Source organism: Mugil cephalus, chromosome 5 (genome assembly GCF_022458985.1).
Source record: "Mugil cephalus isolate CIBA_MC_2020 chromosome 5, CIBA_Mcephalus_1.1, whole genome shotgun sequence".
Lineage (NCBI taxonomy): Eukaryota > Metazoa > Chordata > Actinopteri > Mugiliformes > Mugilidae > Mugil > Mugil cephalus.
The window spans coordinates 18,388,169-18,414,209 of NC_061774.1; the positions used below are offsets into that span (position 1 = coordinate 18,388,169).

The 26,041-nt window shown below is 42.0% G+C and overlaps 3 protein-coding genes across 5 annotated transcripts in view; 2 read left to right on the forward strand and 1 right to left on the reverse strand.

Moving 5' to 3' along the window:
• cyfip2 (cytoplasmic FMR1 interacting protein 2) overlaps window positions 1–8,220 on the forward strand; it is a 29,076-nt gene extending 20,856 nt beyond the window's left edge. The window contains exons 22-30 of one of the 2 annotated variants that reach the window (XM_047584882.1): window positions 19–106; window positions 226–369; window positions 515–605; window positions 2,359–2,489; window positions 4,063–4,135; window positions 4,278–4,372; window positions 4,509–4,747; window positions 5,990–6,137; window positions 6,240–8,220. In XM_047584882.1, coding sequence (XP_047440838.1) covers window positions 19–106; window positions 226–369; window positions 515–605; window positions 2,359–2,489; window positions 4,063–4,135; window positions 4,278–4,372; window positions 4,509–4,747; window positions 5,990–6,137; window positions 6,240–6,407 — 1,177 coding nt within the window. In that variant the 3' untranslated portion in view covers window positions 6,408–8,220. The other variant, XM_047584883.1, reaches the window with a different exon arrangement.
• A 1,073-nt stretch (window positions 8,221–9,293) lies between these two features.
• On the forward strand, window positions 9,294–18,029 carry hmmr (hyaluronan-mediated motility receptor (RHAMM)). Its single transcript, XM_047586076.1, has 20 exons — window positions 9,294–9,449; window positions 9,690–9,788; window positions 9,878–9,966; window positions 10,078–10,155; window positions 10,343–10,531; window positions 10,631–10,717; window positions 10,828–10,939; window positions 11,037–11,102; window positions 11,295–11,368; window positions 12,078–12,148; window positions 12,232–12,599; window positions 12,693–12,841; window positions 12,929–13,164; window positions 14,104–14,220; window positions 14,324–14,524; window positions 15,265–15,990; window positions 16,089–16,161; window positions 16,878–17,054; window positions 17,191–17,353; window positions 17,527–18,029. Exons 1-20 carry the CDS (start codon window positions 9,404–9,406, stop codon window positions 17,541–17,543), a joined length of 3,138 nt encoding a protein of 1,045 aa, XP_047442032.1. The 5' UTR covers window positions 9,294–9,403; the 3' UTR covers window positions 17,544–18,029.
• Window positions 18,030–18,253: 224 nt separating this feature from the next.
• On the reverse strand, window positions 18,254–21,035 carry insb (preproinsulin b). Of its 2 annotated transcripts, XM_047586077.1 has the most exons (3): window positions 20,821–21,035; window positions 19,227–19,430; window positions 18,254–18,513 (listed from the first exon to the last, which is right to left on the reverse strand). In XM_047586077.1, the coding sequence occupies exons 2-3, from the start codon at window positions 19,414–19,416 to the stop codon at window positions 18,368–18,370; spliced, it is 336 nt and encodes a 111-aa protein (XP_047442033.1). In that variant the 5' UTR covers window positions 19,417–19,430; window positions 20,821–21,035; the 3' UTR covers window positions 18,254–18,367. The 2 variants fall into 2 exon arrangements, with proteins under 2 accessions (XP_047442033.1, XP_047442034.1); XM_047586078.1 differs by lacking the exon at window positions 20,821–21,035 and having other exon boundaries at window positions 19,227–19,708.
• Window positions 21,036–26,041: the final 5,006 nt, after the last annotated feature.

The following is a 26,041-nucleotide window of genomic DNA, read 5'->3' on the forward strand; positions in this document are numbered from 1 at the left end:
ATCTTTTCTCTCCTCTAGCTTTGTACGCACAGCTATTCCCTTCACCCAGGAGCCTCAAAGAGACAAGCCAGCCAATGTGCAGCCTTACTACCTGTATGGGTCCAAGGTGCGGTATTCTATCTGTGGTTTGTATTTGATGTTATAGTATAGTGTGTTAAAGAAAGCCGCCTTCCTCCTGCTTCAGATTATTAACAACATGCCTTCTTCTGTTTCTTCTCTTCTCAGCCTCTGAACATTGCCTACTCCCACATATACAGCTCCTACAGAAACTTTGTTGGCCCGCCTCACTTCAAGACCATCTGCCGCCTCCTTGGTTACCAAGGCATTGCTGTGGTGATGGAGGAGCTGCTTAAGATTGTCAAGAGCCTGGTATTTATCTTCATTTTCCTTCCCTAAAAACGTCCTCCCCTCCCCTCGCTGTGCCGGATTCTCACACTTGTTATTCTCTCTCCTCTTTGCATCCTCTCTTCCCCTCGCCTGCTGTGCCACATTGGTCTTTTCCATCTCTTCACAGTTGCAGGGCACAATACTGCAGTACGTAAAAACACTGATAGAAGTCATGCCCAAGATCTGCCGCCTACCGCGCCACGAGTACGGCTCCCCAGGTGAGCTTATATTCACGACTGTTGCAGTGAAAAGGAGGCATGTGGTGTTACATCTGTAACATTCAGAACATTTACAGCAGCAATTTGAATGCCATTCAGACACTGCAGGCTCTCTTTACTTGAGTTGGAGCTCTTTATTTGACTTGCATTCATGGGGTATTTGATGTCAGTCTGTTTGTTGGTTGCTTAGTTCACCACATTGTGCCAAACAGGAATGTACTAGCAAAGCCTGACATAGACTGACATTCACATAAGTGTGGCATAAACTCTCTAAGCTATTCCACGTTTGTTGAGATGACCACATATAGTGAGTGGCTGGTTAGCTATACTGCTGTCATGGCGTTCGTGAAGGACAGGGTAATATTAGAGTTACACAGTGAAGGGAAAATTGTGGGGTACCAACTTAATGTAAAAACAGTGCTTGACTCTGCACCAGAGCCTGGGTGTTTACTACTGGGCAAACCATGTGACAAGACGATATATATTCAGTTCAAAGAACCCAGAACTCACCAGGCCGGCTGGAGAATTTCTGTGTGCAGTTTGCATGTTCTCCCTGCGTTTGGCATTCCAGAGAAATGCACGTTGGATTAATTGGAATGAAAAGAATGAGCAATGAACGGCGCATAAAAAACATAAACTCCGATACCAATATATGGAGATCCTTTGTGTTTTCGCCACCAGATCAAAACTTTAATTTTAGCCTCTTCCTTATTTAGCATTCTATGCTAAGCAGATGTGCTAAAGTAAGATGGTAAACATCAATGTTGTCTTTATGCTAACCTCATTTTCTCTCCTTACATTAAGTTACACTAAATTGAATACATACAATTACATTAAGTGTCCACAAAAAAAGAATCCTAAGAACATCATCAAAACACGGTACAGTCTGTTATACAGTGTATTTATATCGAGTTAAAGTAGATTCATCAGATCACATGCTACTCTAAAGTAGACATATAATATCCACTTGTTTTAGAACAACTGTCGCTATAACAAACACACAGATTTGCAGACTTGCCGTGAGTGTCCTGGTCCTGTTTCCTCTTATCTGATAAATTCAATACACCTCCATGGATGCCATGTAGACGCCTCTGACTGCGCTACTGGCTTGGAAACATCAAACTGTATTGGGTAAAGACTCGGCTACAATTTGCAGATGCAGTTAAACACTTGGGGACAGCATATGAATCACTGCTGAATTCAGTTAGGCGCCGACAACTTGTATCAAAATCTAGCTATTCAGAAATGTCCCTTGAAAGCATACACTCGAAAGCATTGTCTCACTTCTTGACCTACTTGTGTTGCATCTTTGTGTATTTCCTGACCTGCCTTTGTGCATTTCTGCCGTGGCAGTGTGCGTAGATTAGAGCCAGCCAGACTCAATATCCCTATGAGGTAACATAAGATAAGATAATCTGTAGATTACTAATGTTCTGTACCTTGAGTTCCTTACCTGGCTTACTGCCTGTGATCTTACTGTCAGCAGTTAATGATCCTCCTGTCCTTCCCTCGCTGTGAGGGCCCGATACCAAATGTGGGTCAGGGTAGACCCGCTGACGTCCTCCTGATTCATCCCGATAGCCATGAATTATCAGTGACTTAATAAGGTATTAATAGGCAATTAATTCTTGGCTCTAAGTCCGAGAGTCGGCGAGTACAGAAGTTGTAGTTGTGTAGTTGAAGTTGTGTTCCCGGGTAAAATGTGGATTTAGCAGGTTATCACGGCTGTGTTGTAACGTTTCTGACATTCCAGGTATCCTGGAGTTCTTCCACCACCAGCTCAAGGATATTATTGAGTATGCCGAGCTGAAGACAGATGTCTTCCAAAGCTTGAGGGAGGTGGGAAACGCCATTCTCTTCTGCCTGCTCATCGAGCAAGCTCTGGTAGGACATCTCCTCTGCAAGTGTCAAATATCCCAGTTGTCCTGTAATGTTAATAATATTATTATTACCCTCCTGTTCTCTGTATTTGGGATTTTCTTGCTACGTGCATTGTCTACCCTGATTCTATTGCTTTCTCAAGACACTTCCCTGCTTTGATCATTGTGCTCAGTGAACAGGACCACTAATATGTCCACAATATGATTGCTGTGTTGATGTGGGTGACCAGTAACCTGGGTGCCTGAAAGTTTCTGCCCAATATATGATGTTAATTCACATGTGGTCAGAAACTGGTCAGGCTCCCAGTCCATGTGCCCCCAAAGTGTGTTTAATATTTTATGTATTTTTTTGTTTTTTCCCCTAAAATACAACTCTATTTTTCATTACACGCTGGCAACTACCACAGGTGGTAAGGATTTAGGTCTTGTACAGATAACTCTGAGACCAAATATGTTTATTTCTTCTCCTCTTCTTTCATTTTTTTAATCTGTTTTTGGTTTGGGCTGCCGTGTTTCTGTTCCTTCTTCTTGTTAGTTTGACACTCACGGTTTGACCTCCTTTCCGCCATGGAAGCAGAAGGACTCAGATTGCGGTTTTACAGAAATTACATGAAAATATCACAAAATGCATATGTAAAGTATCAGTATTTGGGTACTGATATTTGATCACGATGGCTTTAAAGTAAAAGAAAAAAAAAACACACGCACACACATTTGTTAGCTCATTTGTTATGGAATCTGCATGTCCTTGTCTTCCATGGGACAGGTGATAGTACATTTCTGGTTTATTTATTTTTCTTTTAGTACGGTCTTGTGCTTGACTCCTTGGCCTCTTCTAATTGGATGCCTGTAATGTAACATAACACTAGTGAGCTCTCACTACCATTTTTGTCTCACCATATTGACCCGTGTGTTTATAATCTGTGTGTATGTTGGTTTGGATTGCCTGTAAGTGTGTAGTGTGTGCGTTTGGGTGTCCCTTGCTTTCATCACCGCATGGCTCTCTTCTCTCACTTCTCACCCCTCTGACCCTTCAGCCGAGGTTTTCAGATGCTGCTTTTCTGCATTTAGTTTGAGTCACTATGGCAACCGGTTTGATAAGTTCGCCATCCTTAGACCAGCTGAGAGAACACACTGATATTACACTTGGCATTCTAGATCCTCTTAAACATGACCTCTGGCTGCTAAACCAGTCTAGATGGGATTTTGTGCTCATAGAGTGACAACTTATAATCCCGTTAATATCGGCCTGTCATCATGGCTTGATAAACATAGCCTCACACTCACATTCACTTATCTTATCTCCCTGTCTGCATAAGCTGGAGATCGTGTTGAGTAATCCATCAGCATGCACTGATGAATATTGCATTAGTCGTTTTAGAAGAGAATAAGGTAAAGCGTTTCTAGTTCCAGCACAGCTGCTGATTTTAAGACTAAATTAAGGAATTCAGCGAAACCCACATCACCTCGTGGCTATCTGCATGCTTTGTGAGAGTGTCAGTGAACCAAAGAGGCTCTCCATTGAAGTCATGTGGGGGTTTTTTGTTTGTTTTTGTGTGTGTTTGCCTTGTCTTTAGTCCCAGGAGGAAGTGTGTGACCTGCTTCACGCCGCCCCCTTCCAGAACATTCTGCCCAGAGTCTACATCAAAGGTACTCCACGGGGTTAAGCGCGGTGAAATAAAGGCAGATGGGTGGAAATCGGATTACTCAAAGTTTGGGGGAATTTTTGGGAGTGTTTCCTGCATCTCCTGTTACAGCATTTGTGTAACTGTTGCGTGCGTGTGTTGTACAGAGGGAGAGCGTCTAGAGGTGAGGATGAAGAGGCTGGAGGCGAAGTACGCCCCTCTACACCTTGTGCCTCTAATCGAGAGGTTGGGAACTCCACAAGTGAGTTTAACACTTTGTCTGGAAAAAAGCATGAAGGCAGACGTAGTTTACAGTGCACATTGTCTATATTAAACGCATGAAATCGTGCGTTCTGTACATTTTTATACTTAAATGCCGTGGCCTTTCTTTTCACCAGCAAATCGCCATAGCCAGGGAGGGAGACCTGCTGACCAAAGAGCGCCTGTGCTGCGGCCTGTCCATGTTCGAGGTCATCCTGACGCGCATCCGCAGCTTCCTGCAGGACGGGGTCTGGCGCGGACCTCCGCCCACCAACGGTGTGATGCACGTCGACGAGTGCATGGAGTTCCACCGCCTGTGGAGCGCCATGCAGTTCGTCTACTGCATCCCCGTGGGCACACACGAGTTCACAGCAGAGTAAGTAACGTCTGGCTGACGTCGTGGTGGACGTTGGGCTGTGTGTTTTAGACTAAAAATACTCTAGCACTCTTATAGCCTTGGGTAAAGGCTGCCGGTTTTTCTGAGCCGTTATCTGCCTTTTTCTCCCTCCATTTACATGATAAAAATGACACGGTGATAACAAATGTTACAAGCCTCAATTTAACCAAAAACATACACATTTATTAAACTCAAAGAATATTTGTCACTCTTATGCATACAAAATAAACAAGTAAAAAGAGGAAGAGCACAAGCATTTTCCCGCTGCACGCACTCTGCTAATGGGGGAGGAGCAATGTATGGGCTGCGTGGGTCCGCAGCATCTCCAGCAGCATATGACTGCCTGTGGATGCGTCTGTCTGTAAATCTTGCTGGGGAAAAAAATATATATATATGTATCTGTGAACGCACCCGTGTTGATACCAGTAAAAAATAAATTGAAGGCAGCAGGACAGATACGTTTCTACACTGTTATACATTTAGTGCTGTTACAAGGAATCGTGTAGTTTGTGCTTGAGATGTTGCATTAAAACAGCTCTTTCCAGCTTTCTTTCCAGCGAGTGTGTGCTTTTATGTCTTATTCTTGGAAAACAGCACGGTTAAAATGCTTTCGTGTGACATCTTCCGACCATATGGGATGTGAGATGCTTGCGCTCTTCCAAAATGCCACCCAAATAAAGTAGGTTAGGTTTTGAGATGATTCTGGAGGATTTTATGTTTTCTACTTTTGTTGTTGAGATCTGTCTCTGTGGAAACACTATCAATCTGGTGTGGGGAAGAGAAGCCAAACTATTGCTTAAGTGCTTTTCATCTTGACCAATGTGGAACGGTTGGCACATCCACAAAGGTAACCTTAAGACATGCGAGTTCTCTCAGTCGACACAGATGCTGCGGTGGCTGATTTTGCTCCTTCTGCCACATCACGCTGCCACTCATCCTTTACATGGCTCTGCTTCACTGGGAGAGCTGAGAATAAATAAGTAAATAGAAAAGAGGGGAGCTGTGTGCATGTGTGAGCACGCTTTGGAGCCAGATATTTTCCTGCGTCGTGTTGCACCCTTCTGCCACCCCAGAAGGTTGCAACGCCCTCTCGATAAAACGCTACAAGGTATCCTCGCGTCAGAGGAGGCGAACTTCTGTCGCACCATTAATTATGCAGCCTCGTCACGTCTCCTTAAAAATTCATGGTATCCCCTGTGCTGTGCGTGCTTCTCCCTCCAGGCAGTGCTTTGGCGACGGGCTGAACTGGGCCGGCTGTGCCATCATCGTCCTGTTAGGACAGCAGCGTCGCTTTGACCTCTTTGACTTCTGCTACCATCTGCTCAAAGTCCAAAGGCAGGATGGCAAGGATGAGATCATCAAAAATGTGGTGGGTGATCATTTACACGCACCCATACACGCATTGGTTTGATATTTGGATTGTTTTAATTTAAGTTTATGCCCTTCTTTTCTTCTCGCCTCTCCTCGACAGCCCCTGAAGAAGATGGCGGACCGCATCAGGAAGTACCAGATCCTCAACAACGAGATCTTTGCCATCCTCAACAAGTACATGAAGGCAGTGGAGACGGACAGTTCCACTGTGGAGCATGTTCGCTGTTTCCAGCCTCCTATACACCAATCTCTGGCTACCACCTGTTGAAAAATAAACCCTTGACATATAGGAGACACACACACACACACACACAAACACACACACACATTCCCCTTAGCTGTGATGCTAATTTCTGCCTCTTGCTGGTCTTTGAGAGGTGTCGGTTAACGCGATGGCTCCACACTTGTTGTCAGAATCCAAAGACAAATCCTCTCAAACTATTCTTCTTCTATTTAAAATTAAACAAAAAAGGCACCTGTCTTTGGATTCTTCAAAGAAGTGGACCAGACCAGAGGTGGAGGTGTATAATCGCACCTTTTCTTTTTATTCGTGTGGCTCTCTCTCTCTCTCAGACTCATGCATGCCTTCTGTTTCTCCTTCAGCTGCACACCTGTGCATTTGGACCACCGATGCAAACGCCAAAAGAGAATCTCTGTTTACGTGGCAGCACATAGCGGAAATTCCTTCGGAGTCGTACATTCGAATTTTAGAATTCACAATCAAGAGCTGAGACAAAAAAAAACAAACAAAAAAAAAAAACGACAACTATCTGATAAGATTTAAATACTCGGATTGTGCAGCAAATAGTTTTTCTAAGTTAAATAAAGAGATTTTAAGTTCAACATGGTGCTCTTAAATGCTCCTACAGCTACTAACAGTACTAGCACAGGCGCTAGCAGGCCTGTGCTATCGCTATGTGTGCCCTCTACTAAGACCCAAACCTGTTATCATTTCAGTCCCATTTGTACAATAATCTGGTCGGCCCATGTCCCTTAGACATGGTTTCTCCATCTACGTCTTCTACCCTTCAGCTTGCTTTCAGAGGAATGGAGGTACATTTAGTTGTTTTTTTTATTTGCTTTTATTTAACTTGCCTCCTAACACCTTTTTTTTTTATTATTTTGGTACCAGTTCCACTGTAAATTTCACTGTTGGGGAAAAAAAGTGAAGTGTTGAGTGTTGTAATTGTTCTTGTTTTTAATTATAAATATTTTAATTTACACACCCGCGGTATACTCGCCTTTGCGCTATTGACTGGAAACCTCATCGACTGTTTTTCTTGTTCCCCCCTCACCTTTGTCTGTTGGAAAGATTTTTATATTCTGTACATGAATACAGTGATATTATTTACAATTTGGAAGAGACGCATCTTCGTCTGAGTAAATGTGTTTGCTTTTTTCGAGAGTTAAAAAAAACATTAGAAAATACCTCTAGGTTGTATAAAGACAGTGCTGTACTAGATTAACCTCTTTTGAGTGTGAATGGATGATGTTGGTCTAGCAGACTTATGAAATACTCTCTGCGTACAGTAAATGGAAGGAAATCATAACTAAAATGTCACTTATAATTAAAGGGCAGTTATTAGTCAGTATTTACTATTGTTGGACTTTTTGCTTTAGATTTAGCAGTGTTATCACAATATGCAAAAAAAAAAGAAGAATTTGTCCCTATTTTTTTCATATGAAAGAAAACAAATCAGTTATTAAGAATCTCCCAAACAGCCCTGTGATCTTTTCTGCTCTGTTTTGAATGAAGAAAGTTTCTTTTGTAACTCCGGTGTCTTTTTATCATATTTATTCAACTCCAAGTTATTGTTCATTTCAAGGTTAATCTAGTAAAAACTGAAGGTACCAATGTATCATTTCCAAACCTTAGCATGGCAAATGTAATTTATTGTCATCAATGGCTCCATTTGTGACATGAGGCTTTGTTTATGATATTGTTGTACAAGTGACCATGTTTTGAAGTACAAAAAAAGAAGAAAAAAAGTGGAGAAAAGAATATAAAATGTACAACGATGGTCCTGCAAAGGATTTGAAATTATGTTGTATTTCCATGAAATAAAAAATGTTTAACTGAACCAACCAGGCAACCAGGCAAGTTCATGTGGCACAAAGGGTTGTAGTTATAAGTGGGAACACATAAAGTTATGGGAAGGTTCTGTGACATAAGGAAAAAAGTTAACAATTAGACGTTATGATTGCATGTACAAATTGGACATAGTTTTCTTTTAAATACATTAGTTTAAGCAAATGAAAAATAAATACATAAATAAAACCTACGGGGAACATTGATTTTGAAGTCAGCATTTTCAGAAAATGTCATATAAAAGGGTACTATATTCTTAAATACATTTTTTAGTATTGAACAGTTTGGTTGGTAGCAAGCTAATTTCATAAGTGAATAAGGTGTGGGTAGAATATTAAGCTGGTCTTAGTACCTTGTAATTGAAAATATATAGTTTCCTTTTGGTACTTTATTTATCCCGAGGGAAATTCAGTGTGTAGCTTCATCACATGGAATGGAATATAATATATTTGATTTGTATGGTACCTTTAGGTAACACAAGATCGCAATGTAATAAAAACATAGAGGGAAGGACTCTGAACAAACTCTGGTCCATTATGAACAATATCCACAACCCTCTAGACACCGTAGTCAGGCAGAGAAGCTGATTCAGTGACAAGCTGCTTTGCTGCTGTCTCTGTCCTGCCCTACGGACAAGTTGAGGAGGTTGTTTGAAATACATATTTGCAAATACTTTTGCTACAATAATGGCCCCATATTTGTCCCTCAGGCCATTAAACTCTATAACATCTTCCTGTGAGGAACCAACTGGACTATTATAGTTGTATTATTATTATTATCTCTGCCCTTCTCTCTCTCTCTCTCTCTCCCTCTCTCTCTCTCTCTCTCTCTCTCTCTCTCTCTCTATATATATATGTGTGTGTGTGTGTGTGTGTGTGTGTGTGTGTGTGTGTGTGTGTGTGTGTCTGTGTGTGCTTACATACCCGGGCGTGTTTGTGTGTGAATCAGTTATTTCGTTTGAATAATATGACGGTTTACGTGAAAACTTACGTGCTGACGTCACGCGAAACTGGCTTGCTATTGGTCAACGCGTACACAAACGTGCGTATGACGTTAGTTTGAAATTTCAGCGGCCAGGAGTTTGTTGTTGTCTGTGTCTGTGTCATCCGGAGCTGCTCCGCAGCCTTCGCGACTCTGTTGGAAATTCAAAATTAGCCACACACACTGGTTCAGAAATGTCTTTTTCGAGAGCCCCGTTGAAGAGGTTCAACGAGAACGTGGGTAAGTGTCGTAAGGAAAGCTGGGCTCTGGATGCACGTTGCCAAATGATCCTCTTAGTTAGCATGTTAAACGGGGAGTAGCTTACGCTAGCTGACAGACGTAGCTATTCGCTAAGCCGACGTTAAGTTGCACAGTGTGGTGCCTTGGTGGGAATCTAAATAACTGAAACTAGTTAGATATTTAACTTCATCAAAGACGTGTTTAGTTGGAGCCATGCTAACGCTGTGCTTTTGGTTGAAGGTTGCGCCCCTGCACCAGGGTCCTATGAGGTCAAACCTGGGGAACTGAAGGGAGCTGCGTCCTTCGACAAATCCGATCGATTCAGGCCTGTTAAAGCAGGTGAGTGGACGTGACAAGAACGGCATAAAACGGTGTCATCGAAAACACAGTATTTCCGTGGCATTTATTCCCCTGATCTGTGTCTCCAGCGGCTCCTGCGGCCCTTCCTCCGCCACCGTCCCCTTCTAGAAGTGTGTTCGTGTCTCCCATCCGGAGGACCATGTCCGTGGACGGTCTTGTAAGTTCACGGTTATTGCAACATGTAAAATAAATTCTGTCGCTCACATTAACTTCAGTGCCAGTCATTTACTTACTTTCAACTCCTTCTTAATGTATTATTAAAACCCAGGTCGAAGGATCTAATGTGAAGAAGGACAAGAATGGTATGACGGTGGAAAGGAAGCAGCAGAAACTCTTGGAGAAAGAGGTGCTGTGCAGTTTTTTTTTATTTATTTTTGTTCAACTTTTGAATAATTTATAGTTTTGCTTTTCTTTGTTCTTTCTGTGTATGCATTTTCAGTTGTGTTGTACATGCACAGTGACAGTAAAGACATTTTATTCTCCTCTGCGTTCTGTGTTCTGCCTGTGTTGTTGATGACCTTATTTCTTTCCAGATCCGCTCCTTGGTGCACCAGCGAGGGGAGCAGGATCGCCGGTTGCTTGCCCTGGAAGAGGAGTTGAAGAAGGTGGAGTCCAAGCTGCTGGCTGCAGTCAGGGAGAAGACGGGCCTGGCTGCCAATGTAACCACACTTGAAAGACAGCGAGCTGAACTCAAGAAAGTCAATGAGTTCCTAAAAAACAAGGTGTGGTTGTTTAAAAAATCCTCCTTTACGACTCATTAATGAGACGTTTCTTAGGTGATACTGATGTATTACACTAAAAGATACTATATGACGTTTTAGGTTTCTGCTGATACTACGAAAAAGAAAATCAATTCTCTCTCAATGGAGTTGATGGAGGCTAGGAACAACTTGGATGCTAAAAATAAGGTATGTCAACCTTTATTGGTTTAATCCCAGCTAAATACTAGGTCATTGTTAATGAGTATGTTCTTAGACACAGCAATGTGTTTAAGACTGATGTTTGTGTTTGTTTTCAGGAGCTGAGTGTCCTGCAGATTAACACCGAAGGCCAACTGAAGGTGTTAGAAACTGACCTCCAAGCTGCCAAGGCTACTGTCACTACTCTAAAGGACAGGAATAAAGACTTGGGTAAAATCTATGAATACATAAAATGTCTTCAGAAAGACAGATGTGTTTTTAGTATGTGTAGATGAACTAATTGTACTGATGTTTAAACTATTTACAGAGGACCTTCATCAAGTGACTAAGACCCAGAATGAAGACTTGGAGAATGAAAATGCTAGATTACATGGTGAGAGTTGGTGTATGACCTTCTTTACGTTACAGTTCTTTGAGTAGACCAATGACTGGAAGGGCAACACACATTTTCATCATCTGTGGTCAACTTACAAAACTTGATGTGCAAATACCTTAGTTAGAGTTAGATGCAACACTGTTCTTGCTTCTGTTTGTTAATATGCTGTTGTACTGGTGATTTTTCCAGCTGTGATACGAGAGCTGCGGGAGGAGGTCCAAGCTTTGCAGGGATACCTGGACTCTGCAAATGACCAGATCCAGGTAGAAACTATGTCTATAACCTGTAAAGACACATTTTACAAGGCCCTTTGACATCTTTCAGTCGGTACATTTACGTGCACGTAAAGAAAAAAAAAAAGGAAAAAAATTATTGCCTTAATCCGACTTTAACTGGTCAATTTAAGTGCATGTAAACACATTACCGCGAGTTCTCCTTAAGACGACCATATAATAAATTGATTTTCCCTGCCTTAATCGGACTTTAACTGGACAATGTGCGTGCACCTGCTCCACAACCACTGCCCTGGAGTATGACCCCAGAACAAAAACATCCGAGAAAACTGATCACAGAACAAGTTGGTAAACAGAGCCGGTACAAGAATGAGGGATAGTTTGCATCTTATCTGCACCATAGGTAGCACGCACATTACGTACAAGATTAAAAAAGCTGTACTATCATCCATCTTGTTGTTGTCTGAAATGCCGGTCTGCCGCATTAGGCTTGTTGTTTATTATATGATGTATTAGGTCAAGCAGAAAGGACCCATATTAACCTGCTGAAAAGACAAATATTGCCGACTAGTGCGGAGGAGGAGTTCATGTTCCTGTCAATTCTTCAATTTTCTCCATTACATGTTAAACTGGGACAAGGATCATATTCAGAAAGTTGAATTTCAAGCTTACCTCGATTAAGCTGTGCATGTAAACGCACTGAGTGACAGACATGTGTTATCTGTGTGTGTGATTGTAGGATCTCCGATTGAAGATCCAAGAGAAAACACAAGAGACTACTACAGCTGGTTCTCAAGCTGAGAAACTACAGTAAGCAAATGCTTAGTGCTTCTTTCTGTTTTATCTCCGCTTTATGGCTATGTCACGTAAACTCATTTGTCACTTTTCCACAGCCAAGTAGAGACTGAACTTGAGCAACGCACTACAGAGCTAGAAACCACTAAAGATGTGCTGAGACAAAAAGAGGAGGAGGCCCACGAATGTCAGCAAGAGCTGCAGACAGCAAAGGAGGCTTTATTTGAAGTGGAAAAGACGCTGGAGAAACAAGAGCAGGAGTTTAAGTCTTCTCAAAAAGCTTTGTGTCACATGGAGGAGCGAATAAAGTTGGCCCATCAAGAAGTTCAAGACTCGCAAGCGACAGTTCGCCAGCAGGAGGTAGAACTTGTTCGACTGAGGGAGGTGCTCAGGAGAACAGAGTGGGAGCTGGATGAGAGAGTGGCACACCTTGAACAGAGGTGTCTGTTTTCAGAGGAAGAGAGAAGTATGTTTACCCTGTTCGAGTAACTTTGTTTATTTCAGATGGAATAATGCGAAGTTTGTGATTCATGTATTGTCTATGTATGATGGGTTTTAGGCAAGACTCAGGAGGAAGGGCTGAGGAGAGTGGAGGAGTTGAAGATGGAGCTGAACTTGCTGAAGGAGGCTAAGAAAGACGAGCAAGAGAGACGGATTGAGCTCGAGCAGGAACTTGCTGCTCTTAATGAGGAATTGACAAAAGAAAAGGTTACATAAATAGTCCAACCTGATGTAGATAATATAAATACTACTTTGACTACCAGTACCATTCAAGTTTCATTTATTGGTGTACAGGCACTCGTGGATTCTCTGTCTGTGCTGGTGGAGCAGGAGAGGGAGGAGTCTGAGGAACGGTCAAGACAGCTGAAGGAGGAGATGGAGGAGGTGCTGGGGGAGCTTGCTGTCATGGAGGATCAGGAGCAGAGGAGGATGGAGGTGGCGGAGAAGAGTCAGGGGGAAATCCAGACGCTGCAAAAGGAAAATGAGGAACTGGAAACACAGCTTTGCAATACAAGGACTCTTTTGGAGGGGTAAGAAACCAAAGACCAAAAACAGTGAAAGGTGAAACTTTCAGTGGCTTTCAGTTAACGCCATCAAGATAGAGTCTGAAAGTTGGATTATACAAAAGCGTCTAACCAAACTTTTAGACTTGTCTTCACTGTCTGTGTGTTACTATTTAGGCTCACAAGCAGCTGTCAAGGCATGTACCAAATATAGTGGAGAGAAATAAATGAGGTAGCCAGTCCATCACACGTATGACACAGTCAGTGGGTCATTGTCTATTTTTGTTTATGGCCAATTTCAAGTTTGCAAGTCACCTCACTACTTCAGCATTGATGTGTAAGGGCAGCGGGTCACTTGTTTTCCTCTTTTATTAGACGGTTGACAGCAGAGACTGACAGTTCAGATATGACACATGATGTTTGTTGAGTGTCATGTACCTATTTTCTAAGAATCCTTTGACATGCACCTTAGAACTAGCGCTGCAACTACGGATTATTTTGTCGTCATTTAATCTGTCATCTGCTATTCCTGTCAGGTATTTTCCGAGTTGTTCATTTGTTGTCCTGTGTCTTAGATGTTGCCTTCAAATTTGTTATTTGGAAAGACCAATAGTCTAAACGTAACAATATTCAGATAATTATCATAGATGACAAACAAGTCAACACACTGTTGTGTTTGAAAAGGTTAGAAACAAAGTTGTTATTTTCCCTGTGAAATCACTTAAATTATCCCTCAACAACCAAAATATGCTTGATTTTCTTTCCTCTGTGGGCTGATTAATCTGCAAACCACAAATAAATTAAGACACTACCTTGTGGTGTGATTCACCGTCATAACTTTTAAACACAAACGTTTGGAATTGACATTGATTTTCACACAACTAGTTCTTCAGAAATCAGCGTATTATTTGTTTTAGGACTGTAAAATCAATATACCTTCTAACAGCAAAACTGCGTGCTTTTCAGTAAGAGCAACGATGTGGCAGCAATGAAAGAGAAACATCTAGCTGTCACCAGAGAGCTCCAAGAGGCATACACCAGCTCTCTGAGCAAGATGGGAGATATTGTCACAGAGCTGGAAAGGTAAGCGCTGGAGTGTCTGCATTACTGGGTGTGCCCCTTTATAGCGTTTGCTTAAAATTCAGTCGGCGCGTAGGCTTTAAACAATGTTTATCTTACCTTACAGCACCAAAGAGGCTCTAAAGGAAGCGAAGGGGAGACAGAGAGAACTGGAGGAGGAGATGGAGAGAGTGACCTGTAGAATGAAGGAGGAGATGGAGAAAATGGCTGACCAGAAAGAGGAGGAGATCAGGAGGGTGAAGGAGGGGTTTGAAGAGAACCAGACGAGACATTTAGCTGAAGTGAAAGCCAGGGAGGAGAATTCAAGGTATGCTCCCAATTAGTCCTGATCAATCAACACCGCCCCCAACTTCTAGTATTTGGATACTGAGTATCAACTGACCTAAGTCCAGATCCATATGGTTTCAAATTTTAAGCAGCATCTCTTATAAATGATAAAAGTTCCTTCTATTGTGATTCACCAGAGCCCCTCTTGTCTTACTTGTTTTCTCTGCGCGAATACACATGAGCACTGTGCAATTGCATTAACTACAATAACCTTCAAAATCAATCCAATGTAGACCTATATGCTTGACAGCTGAATAGCTCTGCAGGGCTTTTAACAAAACAACAACCCTTCCGCCAATCAATTCCTCAAAGATTTTTTTTTTATTTTACAGCAATAAAGCCCTTTTTGATGTGCAAAGTAAATACAAGTGAAGAAATTAAAAGCATATTAGGTTCAATCACGAAAACATTTAGAGCTAGATGGTTTTAGCAAAATAAATAACCTACAGCAAGTTCAAGTTGTGTGTAGCTTAACATGAACATTTACTCTTATAAAACTATACAACAGAAACCATCCAACTTCTGTGAAGCCCTTCCATGTAGCAGATACATGTAGCTATACCTTAGATTTTGGTTCACTGCAGCTGTAAGAAACGATCATTTTAAAAATGCCCTCCATATGCTGCTGGGGATGTCCCTATGTAAAATCTACTTTCAGACTGTGTCGAAATAATAAGTTCTCCACCTTCGTAATACCCCCTTTTTTCTTTGACTTGGTAGTATGTTGCTGGAGGTGCAGACTTGTCTTGCTCAAAAAGACGAGGAGTTGAAGGCCACGGAGGCGAGCTACGCGGCTCAAATCGGTCAGTTACAGCGCGAGCTGCATCTGCAAACAAAGGAGAAGGAAGAGGCGCTGGGCCAACTGGAGGAACAGAGAGGGCATATTATTACCGGACTTCAAAGTGAGAAGGAAAAAGCCCAAAAGCTGGTGAAGGAGGTCCGCCAGGAAAAGGAGCAAATAATTCAACAGCTCCAACAAGAAAGAGAGGAGAAAGTTAAAATTCAGACAGCTCTTCAGGAGGGGCGAGAAGCATTGGAGGTTGAAAGGAAAGATCACCAGCAGGTTAGGTCAGAGGTGCTCAGACTACAGGCCACGCTTGAGAGCATAGACAAGGAACGGAAGAGTCTGCTGTCTCAGGTAGAGCTCAAAGACCAGTCGAGATGTGCTCTTGAAAATCAACTAAGCACTGCCGAGCAGGACAGAGGTCAGCTTCAGTCTCGCCTGGATGTGGTTGAACAAGAAAGTGTGAGCCTCCAGGCCCAACTAGAGCTTATGAAGGAGAAGATGCGGGGTCTGCAGCTCGAGATGGAAGGACATCGCCAAGACGGACAAGCTCTGAGGGATCAGGTGAAAGTACTGACTCAGGAGAAGGTCACGCTGCAGTGGGAGATGGAAGAGCAGCGGCAGGAGCTCCAAGGACAAATAACCGAAGCACAGGAGAAGAGGTGCGGAATATTCTGTTATTTTGTGTGTGATGTATTCATTTCTTCATTTATTTTTTAACAATTCAAAAAAATTAAATTCTCCATTCCTTCCCTCTAAGCTCCCAAAGTTCACAGGCTGATCACTGGAAGCAACAATATGAAGAGCTGTTTGCAAAAGTCAGGCCCTTCCAGGTTAGTCGTGAATCTCATAAGATGAACTTTAATTAAAGCTGTATTAACAATGAGGGGGGAAATGACTTGCAGTGATGAACCCACAGATAATTATCACCCTTCTTTGCAGTTCAGCTCAGCTTTAACAGATGTTGGTTGGTTTGGTTTGACAGCCTCCAAATACAAACACTTTCACTTCCTTTTCATGAATAGGGTTAGCTACAGATTGTTTTTATTTTTAGGGATATTTATCACTTTGTGTTGGAGCAATGAAGAACCAATTCACATCACAGTGACTAATATATTTTTGGCAAAGGCCAAGAGTAGGCAATCTATCTAGTCACCTGATTAAAAACAGAATTTATAATACAGCAGAAAAAAAAACATTTCTGTTGGACGAAGACATTTGAACTTGTTTTTACAAGTGAAATTAAGTTTTTGTTATACCATTTTCCTGTCTTTTACTCTTTCTGGAATGAGTTCAAATGTGAATAGTACACAAACCTTTTTCACCAGCAACGCTCAGACAAACCCACCTTACGCTCCTCGCCCAGTGTCAAATGGCCGAGAGACCTATTTAGTGGTGAAAGTAGTGCAGCATTTTGTAGTTAAAAAGATGAGAATGACTTCTATTAATTATAAAAATGGAACAGCATGTCAAATGTCATCCAATTCATGCAAGTTAAAGTCAAATTAGCTCTAACGCTCTCAACGTTTATGTGGCTGTGCGCCCACAGGAGCAGCTCAATGCGTTTGCAGCAGAGCGAAATGCACTAGTTAATGAGAACGGAGCAAACCAGGAGGAATTAAACAAATTGGCCGACGCTTACGCTCGCCTCCTGGGGCACCAGAACCAGAAGCAGAAGATCAAACACGTGATGAAGCTGAAAGATGAGAACATCTCTCTAAAACAGGTGAAATATGACTCCAAAACCCTTTTTTTTTTATTTTTGTAATGAGCTCACGTGTCTGGACTTCATCCTTGTTTTTTGTTTTTTTTATTTATTTATTTATTTATTTATCTTCTTTCTTCTGTGTGTGTGTGAATAGGAGGTGTCAAAGCTTCGTTTCCAGGTGAGCAAGCAGAAGAGTGATCTGGAGCAGCTGAAGTCAAAGCTCCCCGGTGCTCCTCGCCGAAGGTTTGATCCCAGCAAAGCCTTCCAGCACGACAAGGAGAACAGGCCGACTGAAACAACTGAACCTCTTAAAGAAGGTGAGCAGTAAACTAAAAATAAATAAATAAATAAATACCTCGAAACTACAAGAGGACGCAACTTTCAAAAATATGATAAAAATTGACCAGTTTTTGTTGATATTTTTCAATTCCATATAGTATATAATTACAGAGGTATTCACAGATATCTAATTCTTTCTTTGTTTACATAGGAAACCAATATGAGTAGTGGAGCGCTCCTAGCGGACGGGACAGACAGCTAATGGGTGGGCATATACACCTATGATTTTATCCATAATTTATAAATATAGCCAGTAGCCCACATATTAACGGTTTACAGGCTTTTATGTCAAATTGTTTTATAGATGGTATGAGGATATAATTGTGTGCTGTTAGGATTTTACCTTTTGTTTTTGTTTTTTTGTTTTTTAAAGAAATGTTAGCATGTCGTGTGTGTGAATAATGAATACAGCACCGTTTGTGTTTTGGTTTTTAAATGAGGAAGTTGGTGAATTTCAGTGTAGCTTGCTTTTAGTCAGAAAAGCACTAATCGGCATTAAAAAATATACATAAAATGTGCCAAAATTTGAATTTTATTCTTGTAACCTCCTTAGCAATGCTTAGGTTAGCGGGACTTGTAATACTGCCTTGTGGGATAGCTCTATACAAATTTAATCTTTTGTAAATAAAGACAGCCTTTAATACTCTTCATAAACCAAAGCGTTAACTGAGATTTATTTGCCTGATTTGCTTTTTGCTTGGATCCCCTCGACCATGTCTGTCCTCAGCCAGTAGAGAGCACTCTCGGACTGCAGCCATAGGTTGGAGAGCAGCAAAACGCCACTCCAGCCCGTGTTTCATCCACACTGTACTGTGTATCTGCTACAGAGAACACCGATTCACATCTTTGCAGAGAGGAGCCGTGGGTTATGGGTCATGAAGCTTTATTTCCTTCAGTTGATAAGACATAGCCAGCAAGTACCAGGCCAGAAATTGCCTTCGGGACCTTTTTTTTTTACAAGCTATGAGTGTTGTCGGTTGTGGAGTGGCGAGTCAGTCGCAGTAGCCCTCCAGGTGGTAAATGCTGCATGGCTTATGACAGCATTGCTCCACGATGCCTCTCTTCACCTTGGGCTCATTGCGGTCAGACAGAGCCCTCCATTGCCGCTGCTGCTGTCTGGCCCTTTTGGACAGGAACCCTTTGAAGTGGGAGAAAGTTTCCATAGCCCTGTGTTAAATCGTGCTGCTGCTGTGCAAACCTCCAGTTCCCCAAAATACAATTTACTGTTCACACTTTAATGGGGACTTAATGGCTAGTTAATCTGATCTACCCAATCCATTTAGTCTTGTTAGTCTCTACTTCAAGAGATATGATGGCGCTCCAGCAGAGGCATATCATAGCCCACAGCCCCGAATGTTAACTTCAAAACATCAATAGAATGTTTGAGGCGGAAGATCCAAATAATGCATTCTGGGAGTAACATAATGAGGAATTTGGGGATTTCACAGGATTCGTGATGAATGGATTTGTCACATCATAAATGTTCAAAGCAACAATAAGAAACCAAAAGCCCGGCAACACCATGGAACTCAAAAAGAGGTCGGAGAGAGGCCTTGCACACTAATGATAGCTCAGACAAACACGGATTCGCTTCAGTAAAGTTTTCAGCATGTTGTCCCTAAAACATTTTTCCTCCAGCTAGCATCCAATTTAGCTTTTTCATTAGACTGAGTCTGAACTCTGAGCATGGTGTGCAGAGGCTGTGGAGACACAAAGACAGACCGAGGTCTTGGGGCCGATGTCACGCTGTTCTTTTCTGAGCTCCCACCATCAAGGGGACAATTAGAATTAACTTTTACACAAGCCTGACCGAAGAATTGAAAACTGTAGCTGGAGCTGAGGCGGCCTTACCGAGCACATGCTCCAGATCCCGCTTGTGGGTTCGCCTCGGACTGTAGAAGAAACCCCGCTCTCCACACACGAAGTAGAGGGCGTCCACCAGGTGGGAGCCGCACAGGTGCTGGACGGGGGTTGAGGACGCCCCTGGGGAGTAGAGCAGCAGCAGTAACAGCATGGACACCACCCATGGTACCCCGGCCATATGAGAGAGAGCGCCTGGGCAGAGCACAAAAAGTTGTACACAACTGGTCAAACATTTATAGGGTTCCCCATAGACGACGTGTAGAACGGAGTTCAACTATCAATACTTTATTCCTCAAGGCCCAGTAGATGAAAGTTGAAGGGGAAAGTGAAGTTTCAGCAGACCTTTCTTGATGACACCGTGCCATTAGAAGACCACTTTCTTTTAATAACTTCAGTTCTAGATGTTTTGCCGCGCTCCTGTGAAATTCTACCCGATAGCACCAAGCCGAGAATAATAACAGAGAAAACACAGACGGAGGCATGCAGCAATACCCCAACTCAAAATAAGGGCTTTGAAGAGAGCAAAAAACTGAATAATTTATTCTTTCATTGGAAATCAAAGGCTGGGATGAAACGCTGCGGTGAAACAAGGTCTGCGAAGAAAAAAAAAAAGTCATTATATGACGTGCTGTATGTCTCTAAAGCCCACAAATTAGCAGAGGCCTAAGCAGACAAAAGTCCAGACAGAGAAAAGTTTCAACAACTACATCTTGATTAGTCAGGCGGTCTTTACACTCTTTATCACGGTAATAATACAGCCTATGATGATAATGATGATCTAAGTTCCCAAAACAACTCTGCAGTTACAAGTCAAAACTGACCCCAGAACTATACTTTGGAGCATTTTATAGCTGATATTTGCAAACAACTCTTTACACCGACCAAAGTTTTTTTATAAGTCTCTATAGAAGTAGATGGAAGTAAATTGAAAATTGATTTTATTTTGATTCCTTTTGCTTTACTTGTATCCCGCGTTGAGCTCTGTTTTATGATGGCACCCCCTATGCTAGAGAGAATATCTCTAATCCTCCAGAACCACAAATGTGAATACCGTCTCCGCGAGGTCGCGCCGTGCCGCGCCTCGCACGTCCAAGTCTGCGGTTACAGCCCTCGAGACCGGATGTGATTTGTCCCAAGATTACGGAACTGTTTAAACAAGTTAAATCTCATTTGTGGTGGAACTTCTCGCAGGTTTAAAGATCAGCTCCCGTTTGAAGGTGAAAAACATATCCAGCAGTCATTTAGAAACCATATAGACCTTTTGTGGACATCTTACGGTCTTCTGCAGATGACGGGACTGAAAATGAATCATTTTAACAGTGTCTTTAACAATGCGCCCGTGCCAGGCATTAAAACGTTGGCAGAGCGCGCTCTATCAGACTCGCCACTCCTCTATCCTTCTTGACTGCGAGCCAGCCTCCTTGGCACGGCAGACCGGCTGAATTATAGATCCTGCCCATGCTACGTTTTATTTTCATCCTAGTTATTAAACACATAAATTGCATCAGAATCTCCAGGGAATATATAGATGTGTGTGTGTGTGTGTGTGTGTGTGTGTGTAGCTCAGCTGAAGCTTGCTTACCTGTGTTTGATGCCTCAGTGCAGCAGAGCAGCTGGTGGTTGCAGATGAAAAGGGCCTATGCCTGTAGGGCTATACAGGTACAGAGAACATCTCCACTTGGCTACCTCTCCCATTTATAACTACCTGCGTCCACCTGGCCTTTGTCGGCCTCAGCGGAAAACGCTAAGGTCCTCTCATTAACACCCTGACCTGTAAGCATGCTGATCTGCTCTTGAGTGGCCTTACGTCACCTAACTGAGAGGGGACCAACAACACAAGCAGTCACCCAGAGTGATGCCCAATTCAACCCCTGCTGTGTGGTGGCCTGACTGGCACTGTTTTCAGGCTGGCAGACAAACACCATATGTCACATTCTGATCACATAGTGTAGATTAGAAGACTTTAATGCTTATCAGTGACCACTAGTGGTGTCTTTAAGCACTGTCTTGCAGGCCTCATGAGAATAAGCACTTAATTCTCCTCGTCTGAAATAATTTAAGCGAATGCACAAATGACCCTTTTTTTCCGAGACCAATGTAACCCGGATATGTTGTTTTATTACTGTGCGTTTATTCCTAAAGTACCATCTCTAAAGGAAGGTGTCACACTGACTGTTAGATGCACTGAGTAAATGTAGCAGCGAGCTACCCTTTAAGTCCCCAAAGGTTCTATTGATCACACAAAACCAAAGTGTCAACTGTATCATAAATGTAAGCCTTTGGAGGAAATGTTATCCGCCTTTATTGCATAGGTTTTGAGTCATCTCGCTTAAGCGTCACCTGTTCTTTCAGTGCGCCTCTCTGAGGGTGAGCCAGATTTAGACGAGAGGTGACACACTGTATAATTTTATATCAAATGACTCAACTGTCGGGCCCCGGGGATGCGGCACAGCTCTGTGCTGTCGCCACTTTGACTCCAGGTTTAATTTAACTTAAAAGAACAACCTATAAATGTGAATGTTGGTGAAAGGCAGTGCCTTTGGTCATCCACACAGAAGTCAGGCACGCAACTTAAAACTAGGTATATTCAGAGTTAGCTCCTCGATCCGGCCTAAATATTTCATCATTCATTCTTGCTTTATTTTGTCTGCTATAGCAAAAGCCTTGTCACCACTGTGGGTTAAGCACAAGACAGAAAGTACAGTCCAGGGAAAACAATGGTTCCTTCAAGTTTTTAGTCTGAAAGTTAAGGGTTAGCACTTCCATCTTTTCAAACCATTGTTTATCTCGAGACTTTTTCCATAAATGACATTGTGCTTTGACTACTCACAAATAGCCATATCCCTTATAGGTCTATTTACATAAACATAAAACCGTCCATCCAGCTCTACTGAATTTAACACAGTTTAAAATGGATATATCACTGGCACAGTAACTGTTTGGTGCAAGTTTGTTAGATTATTACTTCAGGAAACTCAGGTTAATGAGTGTCGGCTGAACTCTTGTAGAAACAGGATCTTGTCAAGGTTCCTACAACTGGCGTTAAATATGCGATTGAACTTATAGTGATTTCTCCCAAAAAAAAAAACAAATCTCTTATTGGTCCATTGCAACGTTTAAGGCATCACGATTAATAGATTATATATATATATATATATATATTAATTTTATATTGTTTAATAACATTTTGATAAATACTTACAGTAATACTGACTGCTGACCAACATTTCTGAGATGGTTGAGAAGCCCAGAGGTGTAATACTTCTGCAGTCTCTGATCGAAAAATTGAATGGTTATTTTTTTGCTTGTTCGTCACCTAAATGTTTCAGAATCATCAAACAAATCTAAATGTAAGACAAAGATAACACAAGGGAACCCTAAATTCAGTTTTTAAATGAAGGTTTTTATTATGGGAAAACAAAATCCAAACCTACATGACCCTGTGTCACGCAGTGTTTGCCCCCCTGTTAATACAAAATGTAACTTATCACATATATCAAATGTCACAATCTAAACCACTCTATCAGTGCTGCACCATGAGAACCAAAATGGAAAGTGAGTAAAGTTTGTTACTCCAGTGTGGTTTTATCGTCATCTATCACCATCATCAAGACCAAAGTATTTCATTTACTTTTCTTGAATATGTATGCTAGCCTCTCAAGTTTATCGTGCTGAACAATGAATTGAAATTCACTGCACCTTCTCTGTTTGGCACTAACTTTTGTTGATTTTCTCCTCATCCTCACTTGTACTAACTTCACATTAAAAAACTGATACAGATACATGACTTTTTGGTGCTAGTTCCCCACTTTTTACACCCTCAACCTCATGTTCATGAGTGTTCATAGGCTGCACACTCGCCTTCAAATAGATCCAGCTGTTTATGTTATATTTTTGAGTTTGTGGTCTGATATGCATATGCTGTATTTGAGTGCTTATAACGTCCTTTTTTACTGAGTTAAATATTACTGTTTAGATACTTTTAACATTAGGGATATATAAATTCCATAATGTACCCTACTGCTTCTGTTGTAGGGGGAAAACGTTAAAGTTAAAGTTTGGAATATCTGAGGTTTTTGATCAAATGGGGTTCTGGGGCAAAGATTTTGATTTTGGTTTGCTTGTTTTTAGTGCTACACATTGGTTCTCCCACCCAGATGATATGAAAAAAAAAAGATCAGTGCATGTAAAATCGTGAATTCATTTACATTTGGACAGACTTTATGGTTTCTGTTAACCATTTATTTAATTATTGGCATACACATGAAGCCAGACAGCCAAAGCCAAAACATTTTCAAGCAAAAATTTCTTCTGGAACTGCCAGAGACTAATTAACCTGAAGTTCATCTCGCTGTTCATTTATTTTTCATCAGGGTTTTGAAAAATCTTGTAAGATCTTAGCATTTTAATGTGTTTTTTTATTATTACTTTTTAAATTTTTTTTTTCAAGCTGACATGATCTGTTTAATAATTGAAGCTACCTCAAGTTAAGGTTCTTGAGTGCTGAAGTGGTATTTTGGCCACAGCTATAAAGGATGCCTAGATGACAGTAGAAGAAAGGAAGATCTTTTTTTAAAAAACAACAACAAAAAAAAAAAACAGTTAATGATAGAGGGTCTTCAGAGGAATGTTAAAGGAAAGCTTGGGAAGGAAACTATCCAGCACGTTGGCGCTGTGATTTGAGAAGGTGCTAAATGTAGAACCAGGAAAGGTCCAACTTTCCATCCTTTGAAAATCGTTCCTTGAGGGAACAGAGCAAAGAGCTGTGAACAACAGGCACATCCTCTCTGCCGTGGTCGCGGGGCTGCTTCAAACATGCACATCAAATAGCAAAGGACTAGCAGATGCCCTAGACGTGCAGAGACAGACAGGAGTTGGGTGGAAAGTCGGCTGGGTCCCTAAGGTGGGAGTTGCGTAACTCCTCTTCTACCGCGTTTGACGAGATAAAAGGGAGTGAGGAGTTCAGCCTACTGAGATGTTGTTAATCTGCTCTGAAAGTGAGCCTCCTTACTCCCATAATTATCCCAGACTTTCCGAGGATAGCAACTAAGGAGACTTGGAACATAAAGAAAAAAAAAAGAAAAAATTAAGAAAGAAACAATGACTAATGCAGTAGACAACAGAAACTGTCTGGATGATTATGTTGTTATGTTAGAGTTTGATCTGTAAGAAGATACAAGTAATGAGACAGATTTCCATAAGTCGGCTCTGATACTTATAGAAAGGCTCAATAAGGATTCATCTGTGCTTTTACGGAGCAAATCTTTGAATGCTGAACGAGTACTGTTTAAAATGACTCCGGGAGGGAGAGGAAAAGACGTCAAAAAAGTGGAGGACTTCTTTTTTTATTTTTTTTACGTGAATCTTTGGCAAGGGCAACCGCAAACTTTGGATTCTGGCAGGTCATGCGCCCCTGTCATATGCGAACACAGTGCCATGTGCCCAAACACACACAAGACAGACTGGACACATCCTCCTGTTCCAGACACTGCCCTCCATGTGTGTCACGGCCTGCTGGCTCAGATCCATGACAGAACACCGCAGAGTTTCAGAAATGGTTGCCGTGAGTGAGAGAGAGGAAGAGAGGAGAGAGCTGCCCTGGTGTCTGCACTCTCCTGTCCGGCCAGTGACAATCGCTAATGCGGTACTAACCTCTGTCATGACCTACTTTGCTATGCCACCTCTGTCCGGACCTTTACAGAACACGCACACACATATATTATTAATGAATAAAGGAAAGAATCTCCTTATAATTCCAAAGGGACCTTCGAAAAACTGTACTCAACTCAGCGTGCACACATGTACACACACACAAGCGCGCGCACACGGACATTTGAGCAGATAAGAATTAGAAGTTGACAGGATGAGTTGGGGAGCGGAGCTCAGCAAGACCACGGTTTGACAGCTGAGAAAATGACTCCGTGTTATAAATGTGACAAGTTCCCAAGAGAGAGGTGAGTCAAGACAGAATGATGGCCAGTTTGATTTTCAGCCATGAAAATAGATTTCTATTTAAACCCTCATGTGACCAGCCTTTTCAAGTCGAGCCCGCTGTAAGACAAGAGAATTTCATTTAGAAGTGGCATTTTGCTAGTTTTTGCTTTGATCGATTGATATGAGAGCGCCTTGCACTCCCTCTAAAGGGATTTTTTTTTCACACCACATCTGAACCGAAAACGATGTATGTCTTTTTGAATTGTGACCCTCTCAGCTGGGTATTATACCCTTCAATGCACCAATAAGAAGCGGTATCAGCTTGAAATGTGATAACAGGGTGTTCAGTTAAGCTTTGGATTGATGCGATACAGTCTTTATCTAGCTGATGTTGACAGCATTTGAAATGTGTTTTATGGCTGCATCTGTCTTAAGGCGACACGCCTGCAGCCATGCCAGTGGCTGGGTGAGGCTGTACTAAAGGCCAATGCATTGTTTCCACGTCTCGTAGGCAGATGGATGGAGTCTTTATACGTGGCCGCACGCATACAGGGCTCTCGTGGATGTTTCTGAAGGGCTGGCTCCGACTTTCAGCTACAGGATCTTTGCAGCATAGCAACTAGCTACATATTGGGCAGCAGGAAAGTGTCACTGATGTGCAGTGCCAAGCACTATGGGATAGCTTGCGGCCTGAGCTCGTTGCCTTTCCATCCCACGCACAGTTGGTGCATATAGCACATGGTTTCTGGAGAATTTCTCACAGGGCGTTTTAACACCATCTGTGTGTCCTTGGACTTTTCCAGTGATAATTCATGAAAGTGTGGCAACAGCAAATATCACATACCCACGCCTTGAAGCAAACTTTTTTA